Source organism: Microtus oregoni, unplaced genomic scaffold (assembly GCF_018167655.1).
Source record: "Microtus oregoni isolate MIOR12 unplaced genomic scaffold, Mior012 000000F_ref0000247, whole genome shotgun sequence".
Taxonomy (NCBI): domain Eukaryota; kingdom Metazoa; phylum Chordata; class Mammalia; order Rodentia; family Cricetidae; genus Microtus; species Microtus oregoni.
In genome coordinates this window covers 39189524-39210000 of record NW_024543059.1, presented here as the reverse complement: position 1 = coordinate 39210000, position 20477 = coordinate 39189524, and the positions used below count along the sequence as shown (strand labels likewise).

Genomic DNA, 20477 nt, shown 5'->3' with positions numbered 1-20477 from the left:
CTAGGACCCCATCAGGTACAGCTCATGCTGCCTCAGTCTCTGAGTTCATCTGTGGCCAATCTGGTCACTTTAGAAGGCCTTGATCCTTGGTGTTCTCCATCCTCTCTGGCTCTTACACTCTGCCTCTTCCACAGGGTTCCCTGAGCTCGGGATGGAGGGATTTGATGGAGACATCCCACTGAGGGCAGCATGGGTGTTCTTAAACCTAGAACTCATACATCTGGAGGCTTGCATCTAAGGTCTCCATATGGCATTGAGTTTGCAGTCCCCAGCTCCTCCTTATACCTCTCATGGAGTATTCCAAACTCCCGTTCCCTTCCCTGGGAATTCTGTTACAGCTCTCTCTTTGCCTTCCAGCCTGATCCTCTTTCAGTTCCAAGAGCCTCCTTCCTGTTCAGACTGTCATACAGTACCTCACCTCTTTAAATTTTGTAAGTGTGTATGTCTGTGCATGCCACGGGTATCAGTTTGCGGGGGATCCTTCCACCAGGTGGGACCAGGGACTCAACTGAAGTTGCCAGGCTTGACAGCAAGCATGCACTGAGCCTTCCCCCAACATTCACGTCTTTATATAACCATCATGGCCACTGGAGCCTTCCTCGGCTACTCCAACCTCACATAGGACTGGCCCTGCCCACCTTGTCTCCTCCAAGACAAGCTCCTAGCTCTGCATTCAGAGTGTCTTTGTACCCATTTGTCCATGCTCCCTCCGAGCTTCTCCGGGACTCAGAGTGAACGTGGAGAGGTGTAGGGATAGTCACCTCTGCATCCTGATGTTGAGTATAGTTTCCATGGAAACACTCAATGGAGGCTCTACAGAAAGTTGTTAAATCCAGCTGATTAACAAGTCTGGTGGCCGGGCGGTGGTGGCGCACGCCTTTAATCCCAGCACTCGGGAGGCAGAGGCAGGCGGATCTCTGTGAGTTCGAGACCAGCCTGGTCTACAAGAGCTAGTTCCAGGACAGGCTCCAAAACCACAGAGAAACCCTGTCTCGAAAAACTTAAAAAAAAAAAAAAAAAAAACAAACAAACAAAAAAAAAAAACAAGTCTGGTGACCTAAATATGCCAGGTAGGCTGTGGTTTTGTACAAATGAAGTGAACTAGAAAATAACAAGACTGACTCATGTGTGGTCTTTGAGGAATAAGTACACAATCATTTTGTCCAAAATAAATTCTTACTGGGAAGTAAATTCTACCATTAATATCTTCAGCAGAAACTAGACCTCAGGGGGCTGCTTTCACATGGTCCCCATCTCCAAACCCCAAGGTATCTTATATACTCCTTTCCTTACAAATAGAGTCTTTAAAATGTCAAGATCTGTCTCCAAGAGCTATGGTGGCACACACCTGTATTCTCGGGACAAAAGGCAGAGGCAGAAGGATCACCAAAAGTTGAAGTGTAATCCTGCCTATACAGAAAGTTTCAAATCAGCCTAGGATATATAATGAGACTCTCTCAAAAAACAAACAATTAATTAATTAAAAAAAGAAAGTGTTTCCTACCTGTGTTCCAGCTCCCGGATGGACAGTATCACCCCTGAGGTGGACGGCTTCTGCTGCACTGTGGCCAAAAAGGTGAATTCACTCTTATTCCGGAACAACTGGATCAGCTTCTCGCTGACGTGAGGGGCCGAGTGGATCTCTCTCTGCACATCTAGGGGTCAAAAAGGAGAAGCAGGGTGAAGAGGAGAGGTGCGGGAAACAGGAGTATGGGAACAAGAAGAAAATGGGGTGAAGTTACAAGTGAAACACTTAAGAAGAGCCCAGCTTGCCTTTTTCCTCCTCTTCTGTCAATAGCTTTCATTTCCTGGCCCCATTCATCACCCCACACAGCTACATTCACTCCACAAAAACCCCAGAAATGCTGTCTCTGTCACCATGCCCACTGGTCACTTTGACAAGTCACAGTAGGCCAGACGGTGGTTTTATGATATAAATTTTGTTGGGATAATAAGCAATTTGGCCTCCTGAAAAAAAATCAATTGAGTCGCTATAAATAAGGCTGGAGGTTGTCAGGTAAGGGGATCCTGAGGGTCAGAGAATCTCAGGCCTGGCAGGACCCAAGGATAACAAATGAGCCTCAAATTCTTTGTTCCTCGTGGACTCGGCTTCTGTCTTTCCAACACGCATCTGTCCTTGCCTTGTACCTACAAAGATATAGCACTAACAGTGCCAGACAGCTCCATCTTTGCTTAAAGATGTGCCAATCCACACAGCTGATCTATAACTGTGTTTGGAAGAACTCTGTGAACATGGGATGGATGATGTTCCTTATGAACACAATTCCTTACATTCGCTAAGCTTGAGACCCACTCTGCAGGGCCTATAGGTCATGAACCCTGTTACCCTTGCTTCTGCTTAGGTGTCTCTGTCTCCAGCATCAGCGCACGACGACAGGGACATCCTCATCACGACGCTCCAAGCATTAGCGCGATACTTCACACATCCCACTTAGATCCCAGCGTCAGAACTAATCACCAAAGGACCAAAGCTGGGGAAGACACTACAGAGGAGGGCATGTAAGCATCAAGAGTTGCTTGGCAAACTTGGCATTTTATGATTTTGGTTTCTTTGTCTAAAATTCATGGGATCCCTGCCATTTTATGACTAGAAATGGAGGAGGAATGGATGAGGGGCAGAAGGGAAATGGTGGGAAGGGACTGAGAGGAGAGGAGGGAGGAGTCAGGGTGTAAAATAAATAAATATTTTTTAAAGTTGTTTGACTCTTTTAATCTTTAGCCAGAGGACTAGGATGCCTGCATTGGGTAGTGTTCTCTAGACATGACAGGGATGTTATGCCCATAAAATCTCCATAATACAGCTGCCTAAGCAAGACCTGCATAACAATACCAGTTTGACACGCCAGTGTGGTTAGGGGAAGTTTTCACAGGCTCCACCACACCCTGATAAAACGCTATAGGAACTCAATGGCTCTGAGAAAGGGAGAATCAGGGTTGAGCCACTGATAGGTTATCCAATCCCACGTGGTAAATCCTGAACACATGCATACTGAGCAGCACTAAATGGATTCAGTAGATACACACACACACACACACACACACACACACACACACACCTATGTCTATGTGTATGTAACAATAATAATAATTAAAGACATCATGAATTTGATAGGAATGTGAGCAAACATGGGAAATTGTAAATACAATACTTATATTTGAAATTCTCAAAAAAATAATTTTAGATTTTAAAAAATTATGAAAAAAGTGACCATGAATTTAACGGCTTGCAAGGCAGGGTATATATAGAAGGGTTAGAGTGAAGAGAGAGAAGGTAGAAATGATGCAAATGTATTATAACAAAAAATAAATGATTCCTAACAGTATATTTGGTGGTATCTTCTTGTACCCTGCTATACTTTTCTGACCATGTGATAATTATTTGGTTATTTCTCCAAGTGAGGGGGACCAGTACAGACCATGAAACTTCAACATTTGTGCAAACCGCATTGCAAACTTGTACTACGACCTGGATGTATCTTCAAAACTAAATAGTGATATCTAAAAACAAAAGCCCTTGAATGGTTGACGGAAGCTCCGTCTTCTCATGAGCATGAAGGGAACGGGCAAGATGATCTCTCACAGCCTGCCCAGCTTGGCTTCTGGTTCACCGAGCCCTGTGGCACAGGCAGAGAAGAGCACCGTCTCTCCAGCAGAAGTCTGGGCTGCAAATGGGAGAAAACAGGGAGTCCCACCACAGAGGCAGCAGGAGGCTGAAACCCACATGCCTGCCACTCACTTCTCAACGAGTGTTATCACTGAGTACCATACGGCTTCCTTGCCACAGACTGAGACAAGAGTCAGCCACATAAAGAGCACTTCTGTGGGATCTGGAGAGGATGGCTCGGTGGTTAAGGACGTTTGGTGTTCTTCCTGGGTTTGATTTCCAGCACCTACATGTCAGCTAAGAACTGTCTGTAATTCCAGTTCCAGGAGACCCTAGGCCCACTTCTGGATTCCATAAGCATTGTGTTCACATAGTGTACAGACATACAGGTAGACAAAACAGAAACATACACATAAAAATAAGTAAGTCTTAAAAAAAGAAGAAATGCTTCTATGTCTTCTACACAATCATGCCTGCACACTTCCTGAAACATCTTTTAATTTTACTAACATGGGAACAATTTATTTCACAAACTAGAGAACATTGTCCAAATTTTATTAACTTTATTTTTTTATCATTAGTGCTGAGGGAAATCTTCCTGATAAATCCGTCTAGATTTATTGCCAGGAAAAATTACAGATTCCCGAGATGAGCTTCTCTGCTTTCTTTAGTTCTTCTCTATTCATTAATTAGGAGCCATAAAACTGGGAGTAGCTGCTTTAAGAGCTCCTGTCAGATGCAAGGCCCATTGGAAAGAGGGCTGCACTCAGTCACACTGCCTGCTCTGGGCAGACAGCACTCCCATTGCCCTGCCACACTGGCCATGGTGTGCACAGTGTGCTCACCTCCCTCTCTCTTGCCTTTGGATAACTAGCCCCTGACCAAAGGCCGCCAAATTAAAACCCACAACTGAGAGCTCTATTTTTTGTTGCTGTTTTAGTTTTGTTTTTTGTTTTTCTTGTTCTGTTTTGTTTTTATTTGTTTGTTTTGTTTTGTTTTTCAAGACAGGGTTTCTCTGTAGCTGTCCTGGAACTCACTTGTAGTACAGGCTGGCCTCAAACTCACAGAGATCTGCCTGCCTCTGCCTCCTGAGTGCTAGGATTAAAGATGTGTGTCACCACTGCCCAGTCCAAGCTTTTTTTAGAATTGTTTTTATTGAACTATATTTTTTCTCCACTCTCCTCCCTTTCTCTCCCCTCCCCTTCTAACCTCTCCCAAAGTCCCCATGCCCCAAATTTACTCAGGAGATCTTGTCTTTTTCTACTTCCCATGTAGATTAGATCCATGTATGTCTCTCTAAGGGTCCTCATTGTTGTCTAGATTCTCTGGGATTGTGAATTGTAGGCTGGTTTTTCTTTGCTTTATGTCTAAAAGCCACTTATGAGTGAGAACTTATAATATTTGTCTTTCTGGTCTGGTTTACCTCATTCAATATGATGTTTTCAAGATCCATCCATTTGCCCACAAATTTCAAGAAGTCGTTACTATTTTCTGCTGTGTAGTAATCCATTGTATAAATGTACCACATTTTCTTTATCCATTCTTCGTTCAAGGGCATTTAGGTTGTTTCCAGTTTTTGGTTATGACAAACAATGCTGCTATGAACATAGGTGGGCACACGTCCTTGTGGCATGATTGAGATCTTTTGGATATATACCCAAAAGTCCTATTACTGGGTCTTGAGGTAAGCTGTTTCTTAATTTTCTGAGAAATCGCCATTCTGATATCCAAAGTGTCTGTACCAGCTTGCATTCCCACCAGCAATGGAGGAGTTTTTCCCTTTCCCCACAACCTCTCCAGCATACATTGTCATCAGTGTTTTTGATCTTGGCTATTCGTGTCGGAGTAAGATGGAATCTCAGAGTTGTTTTGATTTGCATTTCCTTGATAGCTAAGGATGTTGAGCATATCCTTAAATGACTTTCAGCCATTTTAGATTCATCTGTTGAGAGTTCTCTGTTTAGGTCTGTACCCCATTTTTTATTAGATTAAGATAAAGAAAATGTGGTACATTTATACAATGGAGTACTACACAGCAGAAAATAGTAACGACTTCTTGAAATTTGTGGGCAAATGGATGGATCTTGAAAACATCATATTTATTCTTTTGATGACTAATTTCCTGAGTTCTTTGCCTATTTTGGGGATCAGACCTCGGTCTGATGTGGGGCTGGTGAAGATATTTTCCTATTCTGTAGGTGGTCCGTTTGTTGTCGACCATGTCCTTTGCCTTACAGAAGCTTCTCAGTTTCAGGAAGTCCCATTTATTAAATGTTTCTCTCAGTGTCTGTGCCACTAAGATTATATATAGGAAGTGGTCTCCTGTGCCAGTGCATTCAAGTGAACTTCCCATTTCGGAAGCCCTTCTTAAGCAAGATTTACATATGCAATTCCTTACTTAATATGCCCTTCCAGATGTCTAGTTGGTGTTTCAACCTTCTATAGTGACAAGACTCTCACTCTGTTACCAGCCCTCCAACACCCCAATTTCCAGTCTGTATAAATGTGACACCCAGTTCCTCAAGTCAAACACTGAAAACTATTCTTAGTACTCCCCACTTCTCTGCCTCCGTATCCAATCCAAGAGCAGGTCACATGACTCCCATGACTGGAATTTCTCTACGGGTCCCCAATTCCCTCACACAGCGCATGCCCAGGCCACTCCCACATACTCCGCTTCCCTCTCACAGCACATGCCCAGGCCACTCTCACATACTCTGCTTCCCTCTTACAGCGCATGCCCAGGCCACTCCCACATACTCCGCTTCCCTCTTACAGCGCATGCCCAGGCCACTCCCACACACCCTCGAGACACCAGCAGTTGACCTGTGACAAGTCCCACCTTTCCATGCTACCTTCTTTTCCCCACCTTGCACACAGCAGCCAAATGCTCTATTTTAAAAACATATGTTTGGATTATGATCGCCTCCTGCTAAAACTCTGTAGTGACTTCCCACTGCCCCTGGGATAAAGTCCAGTTCCATCGCGATGCCAGTGAAATCAGCCGCGGACAGATCTGAGGCGCCTTCCTCCCTGATGGCGTCCACTCCTTTACATTTGCTGGGGAAACACACCCTTGCCTCAACATCTTTGCCTCTTCTCTTTTCCCAGGGAGCTCTGCACACACCTGGATCCCCTCCCGGAACTCGTGCTGCGGTCCCTGAGCCACTGTCCAGGGCGGGCTCCGCAGGCACGTCCCTCTTCCCACTCGTGAGTGAGTCCACACGACTCTGCACACAGATTGTGATCAGCTCGTTATCTCCTCGTGTAGCAGCCACAGTCTGTGTGTTGTTTACTTTCTCCCCTGAAAGACTGCAGGCTCCTTGATGGGCAGCGTATCTATTTATTCAGAGTCTGACCCCCATTCTTTATGCCTGACACAAAGAAGGCATCCAATTTAGATATACTGATTGCCTCATTTATTTTCCTTACTTATATTTTCGCTTTAAATAACTACATGTATTGCACTCAAAAAAAATATGCAAAACGAGGAGGTAAATTGATCTTTCTCAAATGCCAGTGGATATCTGGTTAAATAAGATGGCATTTGGAGCCAACTCCCTCCCTTCTGTAGAGGACACCCCTGAACAGTCCAAACTGGCTCCACCAGCCTTTCCTTGCTCATCCAACCTTGAAGGTTGAGCATTTTTGCATCCTATATTTCACATGTCTCTTCATAAATGATTAATATATGCAAGTAAAAAAAAAAGACCCCACCAGCGCCTCCCAGAGGAAACTGTGAGAAATGCCCGGTAGAATACAAAGACTTGACGTGTAGTCTCATCACTGTCAAGGAAGCACAGGCCTGAATTTAGACAAAGAACAAACAAAAGCCACCCCACTTCCCACAGCATAGAGACCAGGACACGAGAGCTGACCTCACATCACAGCGGCTACTCTGAATTTGGCAGATAACTAGCTGGGTGGGTGGCCTTGGACAAGACACTTCTCTTTGAACCCCATAATCAACTGCTGAAGATCAAGGACTGAGTTATTTGATGCCTCGGCCTCAATATCTTCTCGTTAATGTTAACTGATTTATTCTGCCCTAGACACGTAGCGTAAAAACGGTATTTTTCCATCTATTAAGTGCCCAGATTCTCTAATTGTTCTTCTTTGTTCAATTTCCAAATTAATAATGAAAGTTTTCAGTTCCGCAGATACTGGCACGTCACCTCCTCTGCAGAAGCCGACTTCTTCCCAGAGCTGAAGGAACAGCGAGTGTATGTGAATTAATGGGAGCCTGCAGCGAAGGCCGCACTGCCAGGTTCTACCGCTGTGACACGTGTTCGCAGTGTTCCCTGAGAATATCCCGTCTATATGAGGGAACAAGAAAAATGTCCGTGGTGGATCACGTTCAAGTAGAACCTAGATATCAACTGAGAGGTCCGTGAAACACATTCAGTCACAGACCAAAGAAACAAAATCATAGGGCCAAGCACAGGCAAGAAGGAGGATAAAGAGTTGATGCCTTCTTCTGGTACTGTTCTCACATGGAGGGAGGGAGGGAGGGAGGGAGGGAGGGAGGGAGGGAGGGAGGGAAGGAGGTCTGTCCACAGACTGATGTGGGAGTGATTTCTTTCTAATCTGTTGCTTTCATTGGTTAATTAATAAAGAAACTGCCTAGGCCCATTTGATAGGCCAACCCTTAGGTGGGTGGAGTAAACAGAACGGAATGCTGGGAGAAAGAAGCTGAGTCAGGCAGTAGCCATGATTCTCCCACTCCAGACAGACGCAGGTTAAGATCTTTCCTGGTAAACCAGCTCGTGGTGCTACACAGAATATTAGAAATGGGTTAGATCAATATGTAAGAGCTAGCCAATAAGAGGTGAAAACTAATGGGTCAAGCAGTGTTTAAAAGAATACAGTTTCCGTGTAATTATTTCGGGTGTAAAGCTAGCTGGGTGGCGGGACACAGCCCGCCACTCCTAATACAACACACAGACATATGACATGTTTAAAAATAGTAAAATGTTTTTTTTAAAAAAAAAAAGAAAATAAGACTTGCAAAATGTAAATAATGTTATGAAGGACACTGGGCTAGGAGACCACAGCCCAAAGATTGTAAGCGATCTCATCCAACGGAATCCATTCCTAACTCTATGACACCTGCCATTTGTCATCGTGCAGTCTTGGTGTCTATGTCTGTGGAAAGAGACAAGTCCCCAGGACAAGCCCACAGCAGAGCATTCCAGAGCCAGTCAGGAAACACTGGGCATATCATGAGGCAAATGCCAGCAGCTAAAGAAACTCAGTCACAAAGATGCACCCTGGGCAAGCCAGGGTCATGAGTCAAGGCACAGAACAAGCAGCATGGTGGTCATGAGCAAGGACCACCATGTTCCCTGGCATCCCCCTAGTACCCTGCTGACCGGCTACCTCTCTCCTCCCCCACTCAGCCACTGCCCCTGCTTTAGATTACAAGCCCCACCACCCTTCCTCTGGGCAAAGCATCCCCATTCTTCTGCTCCCATCTGCAGCAAGTTTTCAAGAACCAGCTGCCTCTGACTGCCTCAGGCCAGCCATCCCCTGTATTCTGTCCTCACCGTATCTATACCACAGTTGCCAGTTGTGTATGTGTGTATGTGTGTGTGCGGCATCATTTTTGCATGTGATCAACTTATTCATATTATCTTCCTCACGCTACTGCAGATCCCATGAGAAACTGCTTGCTACTGGGTACTCAGACCTACTACCACAGAACCTGGCACACACCTGGTAGAGAGCCAATCACTTGATTAATAAAGACGGTCTGGAAGGCAAAGTCCTAAATATAATATAATAAAGGGAGTGAGTGGCATGCATGTGACACCAACCTGTTGAGGCAATAGCAAGCTAGCAAAGGCACAATAAATCTAGGTGAGCAGTCCAGCTCTTCCACTAGGGAATGGAGCCCAGGGAGACGTAGGACACTAAGCAATAACTAATTTGTGTAATTACTATTTGACTCCATCAAAAGACATCCTGGTGCCCCCATAATTCCACTAGTGAGAGAGGGTGTGTGAGGCAGCCGAGCTCTCCTTGCACGTTTGATGATACCAGCAAGACAAATCAATCCAACCCAACCTCCATCACAAGACGTCCACGTTTTAAACTGCCTCTCTGCAGCACCTGATGAGTCTTCTCGTACCTATCATCCCATCCTGACTCAGACGCATGGGAGTCATAAAGATATGGATGCCTGCCCATTTGGCTGACAAGAAAACACACAGGGGGACTAACTAAAGACTTCTTTAACATGACTGAGACTTTATTATTTAACCAAAGGCTAGAGAAGAGTAGAGAATGAATTATGATATAGACACCTAATGGAAAACTACATATGATGATATCAGATGATACCGAGATGATGAGAGGGTGAAGGAAACTTCTAACCAATCTGTCTCCTGGAAGGGAAGGACCAGTCAGCTCCAAATGGCCTGATAGGACATTTAAACTAAAATAGAGCACTCAACCCTTGGCACCCAGACCCTATGTCCATGTCTGCCAAGATAGTTCAGGAAAGGAGCAATAACTTGTCTTCAAGTTTCCTCAAACCTGCTTTTAATCTGCTCTGTCAAGGGTGCTCGTGCCAAGCAGATGTGCCCACTGCATAGAAATATGCAGCTCCATGCACGGGAAGAGACACTGGGCTTGAGCAAGAATGCTGCCTCCTATAAGGTTTGCCACCTGCATCCTTCAAAAGATAGAAAGGCATCTTCATCGCCGAGCGTTGTGAAGTACCCACCCAAATATCCACTCACTCTCTTGTTCCCCACATAAGTATCTTTAGTGAGCACTGCTCTAACTCAAGGCATTGCATCTCCTGGGGTGCGAGGTGACCCTGGTGGTTCACGCCCTTCAAGGACAATACAGAGTGGTGGTTAACAGCCCAGGATCTAGAGCAACTGTCTGTTAGAGATCCCCAATGTGTGTGCACGCATATGTGTGTGTCTGTGTGTGCACATGTATGCGTGTGTGCATGGTGTGTGTGTGTGCGTGTGTGTGTGTGTGTGTGTGTGTGTGTTATGCTTGATAGTGGCAATTAAACTCAGGGCTGCACACATTCTAGACAAGCAATCCATCACTGAAGCACCTCCACAGCACTTTTCTTCTGTTTCCTTTTAACACCAGGGTCTTCATAAAGAAAGTTTCTTCATGGGTTGGCCTTGAACTTGTGACTCCCATGCTTTAGCCTCCTGAGTAGCAGGGATTCCAGACCAGCTATGACCCCCAGGCCCAGCTGAGATTCCAGGTTTATCTACTGGTGTGTAGCCTTGGGACAGTTAATCCCTCTGTACTTAGGACCCCTCACTCCCCAAATGAGAATAAATCACATGTAACCCATGCCAATAGTACAACTATGATAAATTAAGTCATTGATTCTAACTCTTAAGATAGAGTCTCCCCATAAAAAGAACATGGCATTTGGAATGCCTGGAATAAAAGCCCAGATCCTATAGGATGTGGAAGTACCAAACAACATCCAAAGCCAGCACTGTTGCAGCTTGAGCGGATGCAATGGCCACACTTGTGGCCGGATATGGGTACGGGCCAGTGGGAGAGGAGAAGACAGGTGAACTGGTGTTGCTGGCCACAGCAGGCTTGACAGCCTGTTCCAGCTCCCACTTGCTTACAAGAGAGTCAATGGGATTTCTGGCCATTTCAGTCTAGTTCCAACCGATTAACATCCAGTTTTAAATTTTCACTTCTTACTAAGGATTTTAAATGCATTCCAAAAATTTTTCAAAGCAGCCCGATAATGTCGGTGCTCATGTGTCATCCCGTGGGTGATGTGCAGAGCAAAGATGCCTGTTGTGGAGTAGGTAGAATTCAAACTCTGATCCACTTGGTGCCAACCTCAGGAGACACTGCCCATCTTCTCAGGACCTGGCTTCCAGCTCTGCCCTGGACACTGTAGATAGCTCAGCTTCTTTTCTCCAATCTTAAGTGCTTTGTCTGTGACAGGATGGTGATATCCTGCTGTCTTATGGCTTGTCTTGCTTTATAGAGACATCATGACCATGGCAACTCTTACAAAGGAAACAGTTAATTGGGGTGGCTAGCTTACAGTTCAGAGGTTCAGTCCATTATCATCATGACAGGGAGCATGGTGGTTACCATACTTGCCTTTCAGAGCTCTGTAATAATAATGAAAGGATGAGTCCACAGGCAGCGCCATCCCTAAGGAAGTGTCCGAGGCATTTGCAAAGGAGGATGGTGAAGTTACACGCCTCGCCCTGAGCAGGACAATTTCCCAAGTGTCTCTACACACATGGTGCATTCCGTAACTGTGAAAACCACTGCATGAACCACAAGAGAACTTCTATAAAGAGAAAAAACGCCTGACCCAAAGAAACGAAGGGACTTAATCAAGATCCCACCTCCAGTGAGCAGAAAGGTGTGTGTGTTGGTAAATCGGCAGGTCTGCCTGTGCATAGCTTCCCTAAGCCCAGCCCAGTGCCAGTCAGCAAGCCGTACTCCACGCTCATGCCAGAGTCAGCCTCCTCCAAGACTCTTAGCTGCCTGTGTACTGAGGTGCAATCCTGAGCTTGCATTAAAAGTTTAGATCGGTGTGGCTGACCTAATTAAAATTAATCCCCATTTATGCAAAGTCCTAATTTTAGTCATGAAAGAGATTTTTTTAAAACACTGCATTGGCCTTGACCTCACTACATCTTCTCAATGTCAATATTAAACAGCAGGACATCATGTTCAGTAGCTAAGCTCTCCAGCCCGTGATTGTTCGTTATGATCATTTTTCACATGCTACTTCAAATGCTGGGTTTTTTTTTTTTTTCGAAAATAAAAATCTGCCAGCATTGAAATTCAGGGTGATCTTAATATGCAAGCCTCCTACAGAGATGATGTCTCATTTTAATTATTGTTTCGGTTTAATGGGTTTTCATTAAATTCGAGAACGGAACAATTATTAGGGTGAGCAGCTCGTGTTTCAGAGGTAAGTTCTCGAGCCTCTGGGGCAAGAAGACGGTTGTGACATCCACGAGCAGAAAGCTGAGCCCTGGAAGACGCGCGTCTATCTGACTAACGGAAGACAGCAGGTGATTTTACCGCCCAGCTTCTAAACACAACCCAAGTCCCCTCTCAGTGCTACCCAAACAACGCCAAGCCTGGGCTCAACTGGGGACTCCAGATCACTTAATTTTCCATCAAGAATCCAGATGCCCCTGTCATCGAACCAGAGAGCACTTTCCAAAGTTCACAGCCTGTAAAGCAAGGTGTCAAACCCCAAGCAGACAGCCCTGATGAAACCGTCTCAGACACACAAAAGGAATTCAGTTGCTTTAGTGTATTAATGTCTGACTTCCCACCCCTGGGAAATTGTTCCGACTTTGGTATAGGATGCAACGACCAAAGCCATATTAATTAACAAACTGTCAGGGAGACGTGAAGGAATGGCTTGAGGGACCCGGGCAGCATCTCACCTCAGAAACTACACAAATTTGTTATTCGGGGAGAACAAGACAGTGTTGCCTCTGACGAATGTGAAGGAAAGAAAAATAAGGGAAGGGGGTGGGAGTGAGAGGTGGAAACCGCTGAGGCCAGGCCCAAGGTCAGAGGTAAAGGGTGTAACTCCTTCTAGCGGGTGAGACCGCACCTGGAGAGGGAAGGGACTTTCTCTCCTAATTCGTTGATGGAGACAGAGAAGGGAAACTAGAGAGAGTCCTTCCTGAAAAAACTGGCTTGTTCCAGTCAGGCTAGTCTAGCAAACAGTGCAGAGACCTCACCCCTTGAGAGGGGAAGGAGGGCAAAGAACCTTTCATGACGTAAGGAATCATGAAGCAACCTGAGACCCACACAGCTCGGCAGCTACCAAGTGATGGCACCTGCGTCCCCGCGGTTCGTATTTCATTGCTCACAGGGCATCATGCAGTAAAAATCCTGCCCATGTTTACACTGTGCAAGTCAGAAGAGCAAGTCAGAATAGTTAGCACTCTCTCACCTCCAACACTTTTTAATATCTTAACAGCAAAGTCACTGAACTTACTTATGGGATGTAGGGTTGTGTTATCAGTACCCACACACAAGGTCCTAAAGAACCAGGGTACCCAGTGTTTCCGTGTCCTTAGGAAGACTTCATGTGGAAGCCCCCCACTCTTCTCATCCAGTTACCCATAAAGCATGCACCAGGTCCACTGGGGACGGGGCAGTAATGGAACCTGTCCAGTAACACTTGCTTTCAGCCCTTTTATTTCTGCTGTCCTAAAAAGTGCATCATCAGCTCCTCGTTCCCGGGTATTAATCCAATTACACGCCTTGTTAGCTAGTGAGCTCCTGACCCGCTGCAGAGTGGTTCCCAGCACTATTTATCTGTGTGTCTTGACCATGGGGGTTATCTAAGAGAGCCATGCATTTCTGGCCTTCTAAGGAGAGTGAGAGGGGATAGTGAGGCTTTCCTGACAAGAAATAGACCACCTGCCACTCCAGGCTTCTAAGAGTGGCCCCGAGAAACGTGTGGGCATCTTTCCAGAAAAGGGTCAGTGTGTGTTCATCTCTACCATTTTTCACAGGTCTTATTCCAGCGACACTGAACACCAATGTCACCCTAAAAATGAACTATGCCTATGTTGTTTGCTTCTTGAGACCAAACCCAGTGACTCTGGCTGCAGGATCCTGTTCATCCACTGTCCCACCTCTCCCTTTTCACGAAGAAGCTGAAACCACAAGCCCTGTTTACTGACACAGTTTCAAAATAAATAACAAAATATGGACTGAAGCAAAGGTTGGTCTTTGATCATTATTGCAAACAACCTAGTTCATGTCCAAATTCAATGGACCACTCCTCTTCAATTTCCTACTTCATTTCAAAGGGCACCGCCTGTTAGGTCCCTGAGGTATCGTCTCTACTTGTGTGAGATCTGACTTTAACAGGAGGCATTTCTCTCTGCTCCCTACGACCATGTTATTCTTCTCCGTCCACAGTTGGACCCCCAGGAAGCTCTCTGAGGAAGGGAGGTGTCTGAAGTACTTCCCCAGTCTCCATGCACCCATATGTATGACAACTCTCCTCCCACTTGGAATGCTAGCCATCCCCTATCCAAGGGTCTGGAACCCCAGCTGAAGACGATTTCTTATTCAGCTTCTAAATTCAATCATTCGTTTGCCCAGTCAGTGGTGCCAGTTACCTGTGCCAGGTTCTGTAGTCCCAGAGTTGGCCCGAGAGTATACATCTAGCCAGGACTTTTAGCTGAACAGACACATCATACTATTGACATCTTGAAAAACCAGTAGCCAGGTGGCAAGCTGGCTTTAGGTGTTGCTCAGAAGCTGGCCAGAATTAATTGTCTCACCTCCTCTGTCAGGTTCTCTATCCAATCAGCTCTGCACTTGTCTGGTCTTTCTTTGGGCCAACTTGAGGCTTCTTCATTACCTCCTGCTTTGCCTAGTTACTGAGAGTCAAAAGTCCTCATAAAGCCCCAACCATCAGCAAGTCCTGGTTCCACCTCAGTTGCCACAATGACCCCTGACTCTACAGACCTGCTGGGTACCAGCGATCCACCATCAGTATCCTTCCTTTTACACCATCCTCGCTCCTAGTTTCTCCCTCCTCTCCTAACCCTTGCTTCTCTTCTTGCTTTCTCCACGGACACCAGAGAATCCAAGAGAGCCGTTCATTCATTTCAATCACCTCAGTTCTCATCTCAAATCCTCAAACATCTGACTGCAGCAGCTTCCACTGACACACTGGCTTTAGACGGCATGATTGTTTGACCCCAAAATCCTGGGGATCTTAAGAGACATGGCCAAGGTTCAGATAGTGCCGTGGACTGAATGTGAGACACACCCACTGTCGTAAGAGTTTGGACATTTGGTTCGCAGTGATTGGTGCTGTTTGGGGGCTGTGGAACACTAAGGACATGGAGCCTAAATGGATGAAACGTGTCCCTGGAGGAGGGTCTTGTGGTTTTACAACCCAGCATGCTCTCTGTCTGTTTGCTACTTCCCTGTCAGTAAGGTGTGTGGAGTCCCAGACACATGCTCCAGATGCCATGAACTCCCCCATGCCATCCCTGCCATGATGGACTGTGTCTTTGCAAATGATGAGCCAAAGTAATCCCTTCTTCCTTTAATGCTGACAACAAGAAGAACAACTGATTAGTGTCTCGGGGAAATCTATTTTTGTGTGCTTTCCAGCTTTCTGGAAAGCTTGTGTCTCCTTCCCCGTCTTCAGTAGTACAGCCTCTGATGATCTCCCTCTGTCTCTGCTTCCTCGTCTCTTCTCTCTCTGACTTCCCGTTTCCATCTTATAAGGCCTCTTCTTCTACTGGTCTCTCTGGATAAGCTAGTATGTGATGCCTTCTTCCAATTTCTTAATCAGCTCTGCAGAGCCCCATAACACCTGGTGTGTGGAAATTATGAAGTGATCTCTTGCTGGAGGTGGGCTTTATTCTGCCTACAGCAACCCCTGCTGCACTGTGAATAAAACCTTCCTTCTTTGTCCTGACTTATATGATCTCACACGATCTAAGCATGGCCATGTTCTTCTGGAATCCTCTCAGACATCCACCCTCCTGGGACATCTGCACACCCATTAAAGTTATCTGAATCCGAGGGATAGAGATGGTTCCATTCCTGGCTTTGCCAGTGACTAAACATTTAGCCTTGAACAACTGATTCCTTTATTTCCTTTTCTGTGCCTTGGTTTTCCCTCCTGTAAAATGGGGTCTGTACGGCATCTCCCTTTCAAGAGTGAGTAGATGGATGTAAAGGACAAGGACAGTGTCTTGCAGAGTCATCAGTAAGACTATAGGCAAACATGAAGAATCTGTTCTTTGCACATCTGGCGCCTTCCTTTAGCAGTCAGTTCCAATGTCACATCTTCAACAATGCCTTCCCCAACATTCCTGTTTAAAGTCAACCCTCTCCCTGAGTTGTTTGGTCATGCTCAGCCCTCCCACCTGTGTGTGTGTGCATGTGTGTGTGTGTGTGTGTGTATATGTCTGTGTGCATGCATGCATGTGTGTGTACATGCGGGGGGTGTACACCGGTGTGTGCATATCTGTGTGTGTGCCTATGTATGTGTGTGTGCCTATATGTATCTGTGTGTGTGTCTGCTTGTGTGTGTGCATGTCTGTGTGTGTGCACGTGTGTGCATGTGTGTCTGTGTGCGCGCGTGTGAGTATGCGTGCACGTGTGTCGTGTGTGTGTGTGTATGTGTGTGTTGTGTGTGTTGCTTGTTACTTTCATCACAACATAAATATGAGGTCAACACTTTTTTAGCACACTTGTGTATCACCCTTGGCCACCTCTGTGGGAAAGAAGGCTCATGTAGAGTTACAGACAGAGACTTGTCTTTTCTCTACTGCAATGCTCATTCCCAGAACAGTGCTTAATACATGAATGGTTAATCAATATCTGTTGAGTATGTGACTGGACGGACAGATGGACGGATGGATGGATGGATGATGGGTGGATGGATGGATGGATGGATGGATTCATGGACTCACTTTGTGGCATTTAGACAAGGACTCCACAAGGACAGGACACCTGTCATTCTTTGCATTTACCAGAACCCAGGACCGTGGCCTGTGCACAACAGTGTATTAGACTCTCCTGAAGATCAGTATGTAAATGAGAACGTAAAGCCTTCTTTAAAGGTAAAACACACAGAATCATCTTCGCCATCACCATTATCATTCCTCCATCTGATCACTCATAGAAAGAGAAGGCTTCCAAAAGTACACACTGAAATTAGAGACAGAGCAAACAAATTACAGGAGTTTCTCCGTCTAGACCTGTCGTCTACGCATGCAAGTGGGCCAGGAAAGCTGCTCAGATGCTTCTGTATGAATAAAACATCAAAAACAAAACTGCAGCTAGCTGGAAATATACAAGTACAGCCAATTGCTGGGAACCCTTGTCAACTACCACCCACCAGCCTCTCTGTGCCTGTCCTTTCCACTGAAGCCGGCATCTGCCAGGTGAGGGCTCATCTCTGCTTCCATGTTAGCAGATGCTCAGAGCAGACACTACCTAACTTCGTGCAGAAACAGCTTCTCTCACCCTTTAAAACACTTCTCTAAACCAAGGTGAGATCAGCGTTTGTGTTCAAAGAGAGCAGGGCAGAGACCTCACCAACGCTAATCTGAAGCGGGAAGATGCCTGCTCCCCCATCACTCTCCTGAATGGGTCAAGTGCAGTTTACTAGGGCCTTTGTAAATGTGGTTTACAAGGGCTTTGCTCCCAGTAAAATTCATTGGGGATTTTAAAAAAAGCTTGGTCCCCAACATAACAGCATCTCTGAAAGCAGATAGGTTCTGACGAGGGGAGGCCTGGAAGATGACTGAGTCGTGGCCACCTTTGTAGAGGGATCAATGGCCACCTCTGTGGAGGGGTCAATGTCCACCTCTGTGGAGGGGTCAATGTCCACCTCTGTGGAGGGGTCAATGCGGGTTCTGTGGAATGGGTTGGATCTCTCAGGAGGAAGCTCAGTCCTGTGAGAGAAGCTGTTAGAAAAGAGCTTCTGGGCCCCCTCCTGTCTCCCGACACTCTCAACATGAAGCCCATTTCTCTCTGACGCACCCCTGCCACACATGACAGACCCCTCCCCAGAAGCTGAGGAACATCAAAGTCATGAACCTCCAAGAATGTGACCTAAATAAAAGTCTCGTTTCTTCTGGAAATGCTCAGTCTCAGAGGTTTCTGTGTCAGCACAGAACGGGCCATGACACCCTCCCTGGGCTCATAGCACCTAGGACGTAACTGTAGCACCCTGATCACACGCAATTTCCCTTGCTTCCGTGTCCACATAGCTTTGGAAACAATTCAGCCTCACTAAAATGGGGAGTTAGGATGTAACGGTTTTGCAAAGAAAAACTTGTCTAGATGTTTTCCTACAGTACACAGCACAGCCAACACTGCTGACGGTACACCTAAAATGGCTGTGACAGGTTCAGCAAGGTGGATCAACGAATGTGGGTGCTTGCCACCAAGCTTGATGACCTGAGTTCAGTCTCTGCGAGCCACGTGCTAGAAGAGGAGAACTGACTCCCACAAATTGCTCAAACTTCTACATGTGCACCATGGCTAGCATATGCATGCAAACACACACACACACACACAATTTTTTTTAATTATTTAAAAGAAATGGTTATGGCTGTAGTGGCATTTCAATTGTGTTTCAATCAGCACCAGATTATGACAGCTGAGACACCCAGCCTCATGGACTGGACAACTACCAGATTCTTGACCTTTCCACCAGGAGACAGGCATCATAAAGCTACCTGGACCACAGCCTGTAGGCCACGTTACTGAATCCCATAGAGTTAGATGAGCAGATGGGTGGATGGACAGATAGGTTCTCAGTTCTGTTCGCTCAGAAAACTCTGACTAATAAAAGAGTTTTGCATAAAAAAATTGAGATCTCCAGGAAAACAGGGAAGTGAGATGAGATGTCCCAGAAACATAGGGCTTGATTTCCTAGGGAGGCAAAGCATGGATGCGGAGGCTGACGCAGGAGACGGTGCACGCTGCCATCACCAATGCGGAGGCTGACGTAGGAGACGGTGCACAATGCTATCACCAGTGTGGAGGTGACGCAGGAGACGGTGCACGCTGCCATCACCAATGCGGAGGCTGACGTAGGAGACGGTGCACGCTGCCATCACCAATGCGGAGGCTGACGTAGGAGACGGTGTGCGCTGCTATCACCAGTGTGGAGGTTGACGCAGGAGACAGTACCCACTGCCATCACCAGCTGCTGCAGTGCCTCTCAGGTACATACCACTCTGTTATTTCCCAGCTGACCCCTATGATCACGATCCTTCTAGTCACGTCCTAACCTTGAAGTAACATTACATACAACCTATGTACCATACGCAAACCACTCCTGCTCCCTGCCCTCAGAGGCCCTTGCTGGATTTCACCTGGGCCTTCCATCACCCCCATGTTTACAGCCCTTGACACTTCTGTAGGCTCGCCACTGTTGGCTCTCCACAGGATACCCAAGCCCTGGTGACAGGAATGGATCTGCTCAGCCCTCATGATGACCAAGCAGAACACACAAAACAAAAACCCATTCTGTTCACCAATATCATCTACAAACATCCATTTTTCTGTGTGATCTAAAAAGCATCAAGAAGGTTGGCTCAGCACTGAGGTGGGATTTGGGGGTCAGAAGACCTGTGATCTACCGTCAGTCTTGACACTCAGGGCCTGGGTGACATTTAATAACATCAAAATCCAGGCTGTCAGATAATGCCTTTCAGCCTTACGGCCTCCTCCAGAAAACAGTGGCAAGTGACAACGATGGCCTGGCTCCCACAGAATCTGAATGATGGGTGCGTGGCCACCCACGAGCAATATTGAAAATAACACTCACTTTCCTCCTGGACTGTGAGTCGTATGGGATGACATCATACAGGATGAGCTTCCACATCGAATACGTGGGAAGCCTTGCATTCTGCAGCCTCCTCGGGCCGCTTTCAGTCAGGCAGCATGAGACGGTACCACAGCCAGGATAGCAAGTGTTAAGGAAGGTGCAGCACAGTGAGTCCATGTGTCATCTGGACCAAAGTCAGGGGAGGCCATAAGCATCTCCAGATAAATCCTCATACACGAGAAGCACCTGAGCCCTGACTCAGCAGAGGAGACCTGTGTGACAATGCTTGGCTTTGGAATGAGCCTGACACACCTTTTTCTCAAAGCAGTCCAGCCTCCTTCCTCCGTGCACAATGCAAACTAGCGCCTTATGCTTACTGTCTAAAATCTGTGCTGCTAGCCTCGACACCTGTGGGGTGTGTGTAACCCTTTTACGTGGGCTTCTTCTGACACATTTCCCCCCCCAAGACCAGACATACCAGATGATCCAGGTGCCCCACTGCACAAAAATAGTGCCAGTCTTGAGAAGCAG

General features: G+C 46.3%; 1 protein-coding gene across 2 annotated transcripts in view; it reads right to left on the bottom strand.

Moving 5' to 3' along the window:
- Positions 1 to 20477, bottom strand: part of Nell1 (neural EGFL like 1) — an 821283-nt gene that overhangs the window by 731154 nt on the left and 69652 nt on the right. For both annotated transcript variants that reach the window (XM_041649180.1, XM_041649187.1), the window contains exon 3: positions 1505 to 1655. In XM_041649180.1, coding sequence (XP_041505114.1) covers positions 1505 to 1655 — 151 coding nt within the window. The remainder of the gene's footprint in view (positions 1 to 1504; positions 1656 to 20477) is intronic.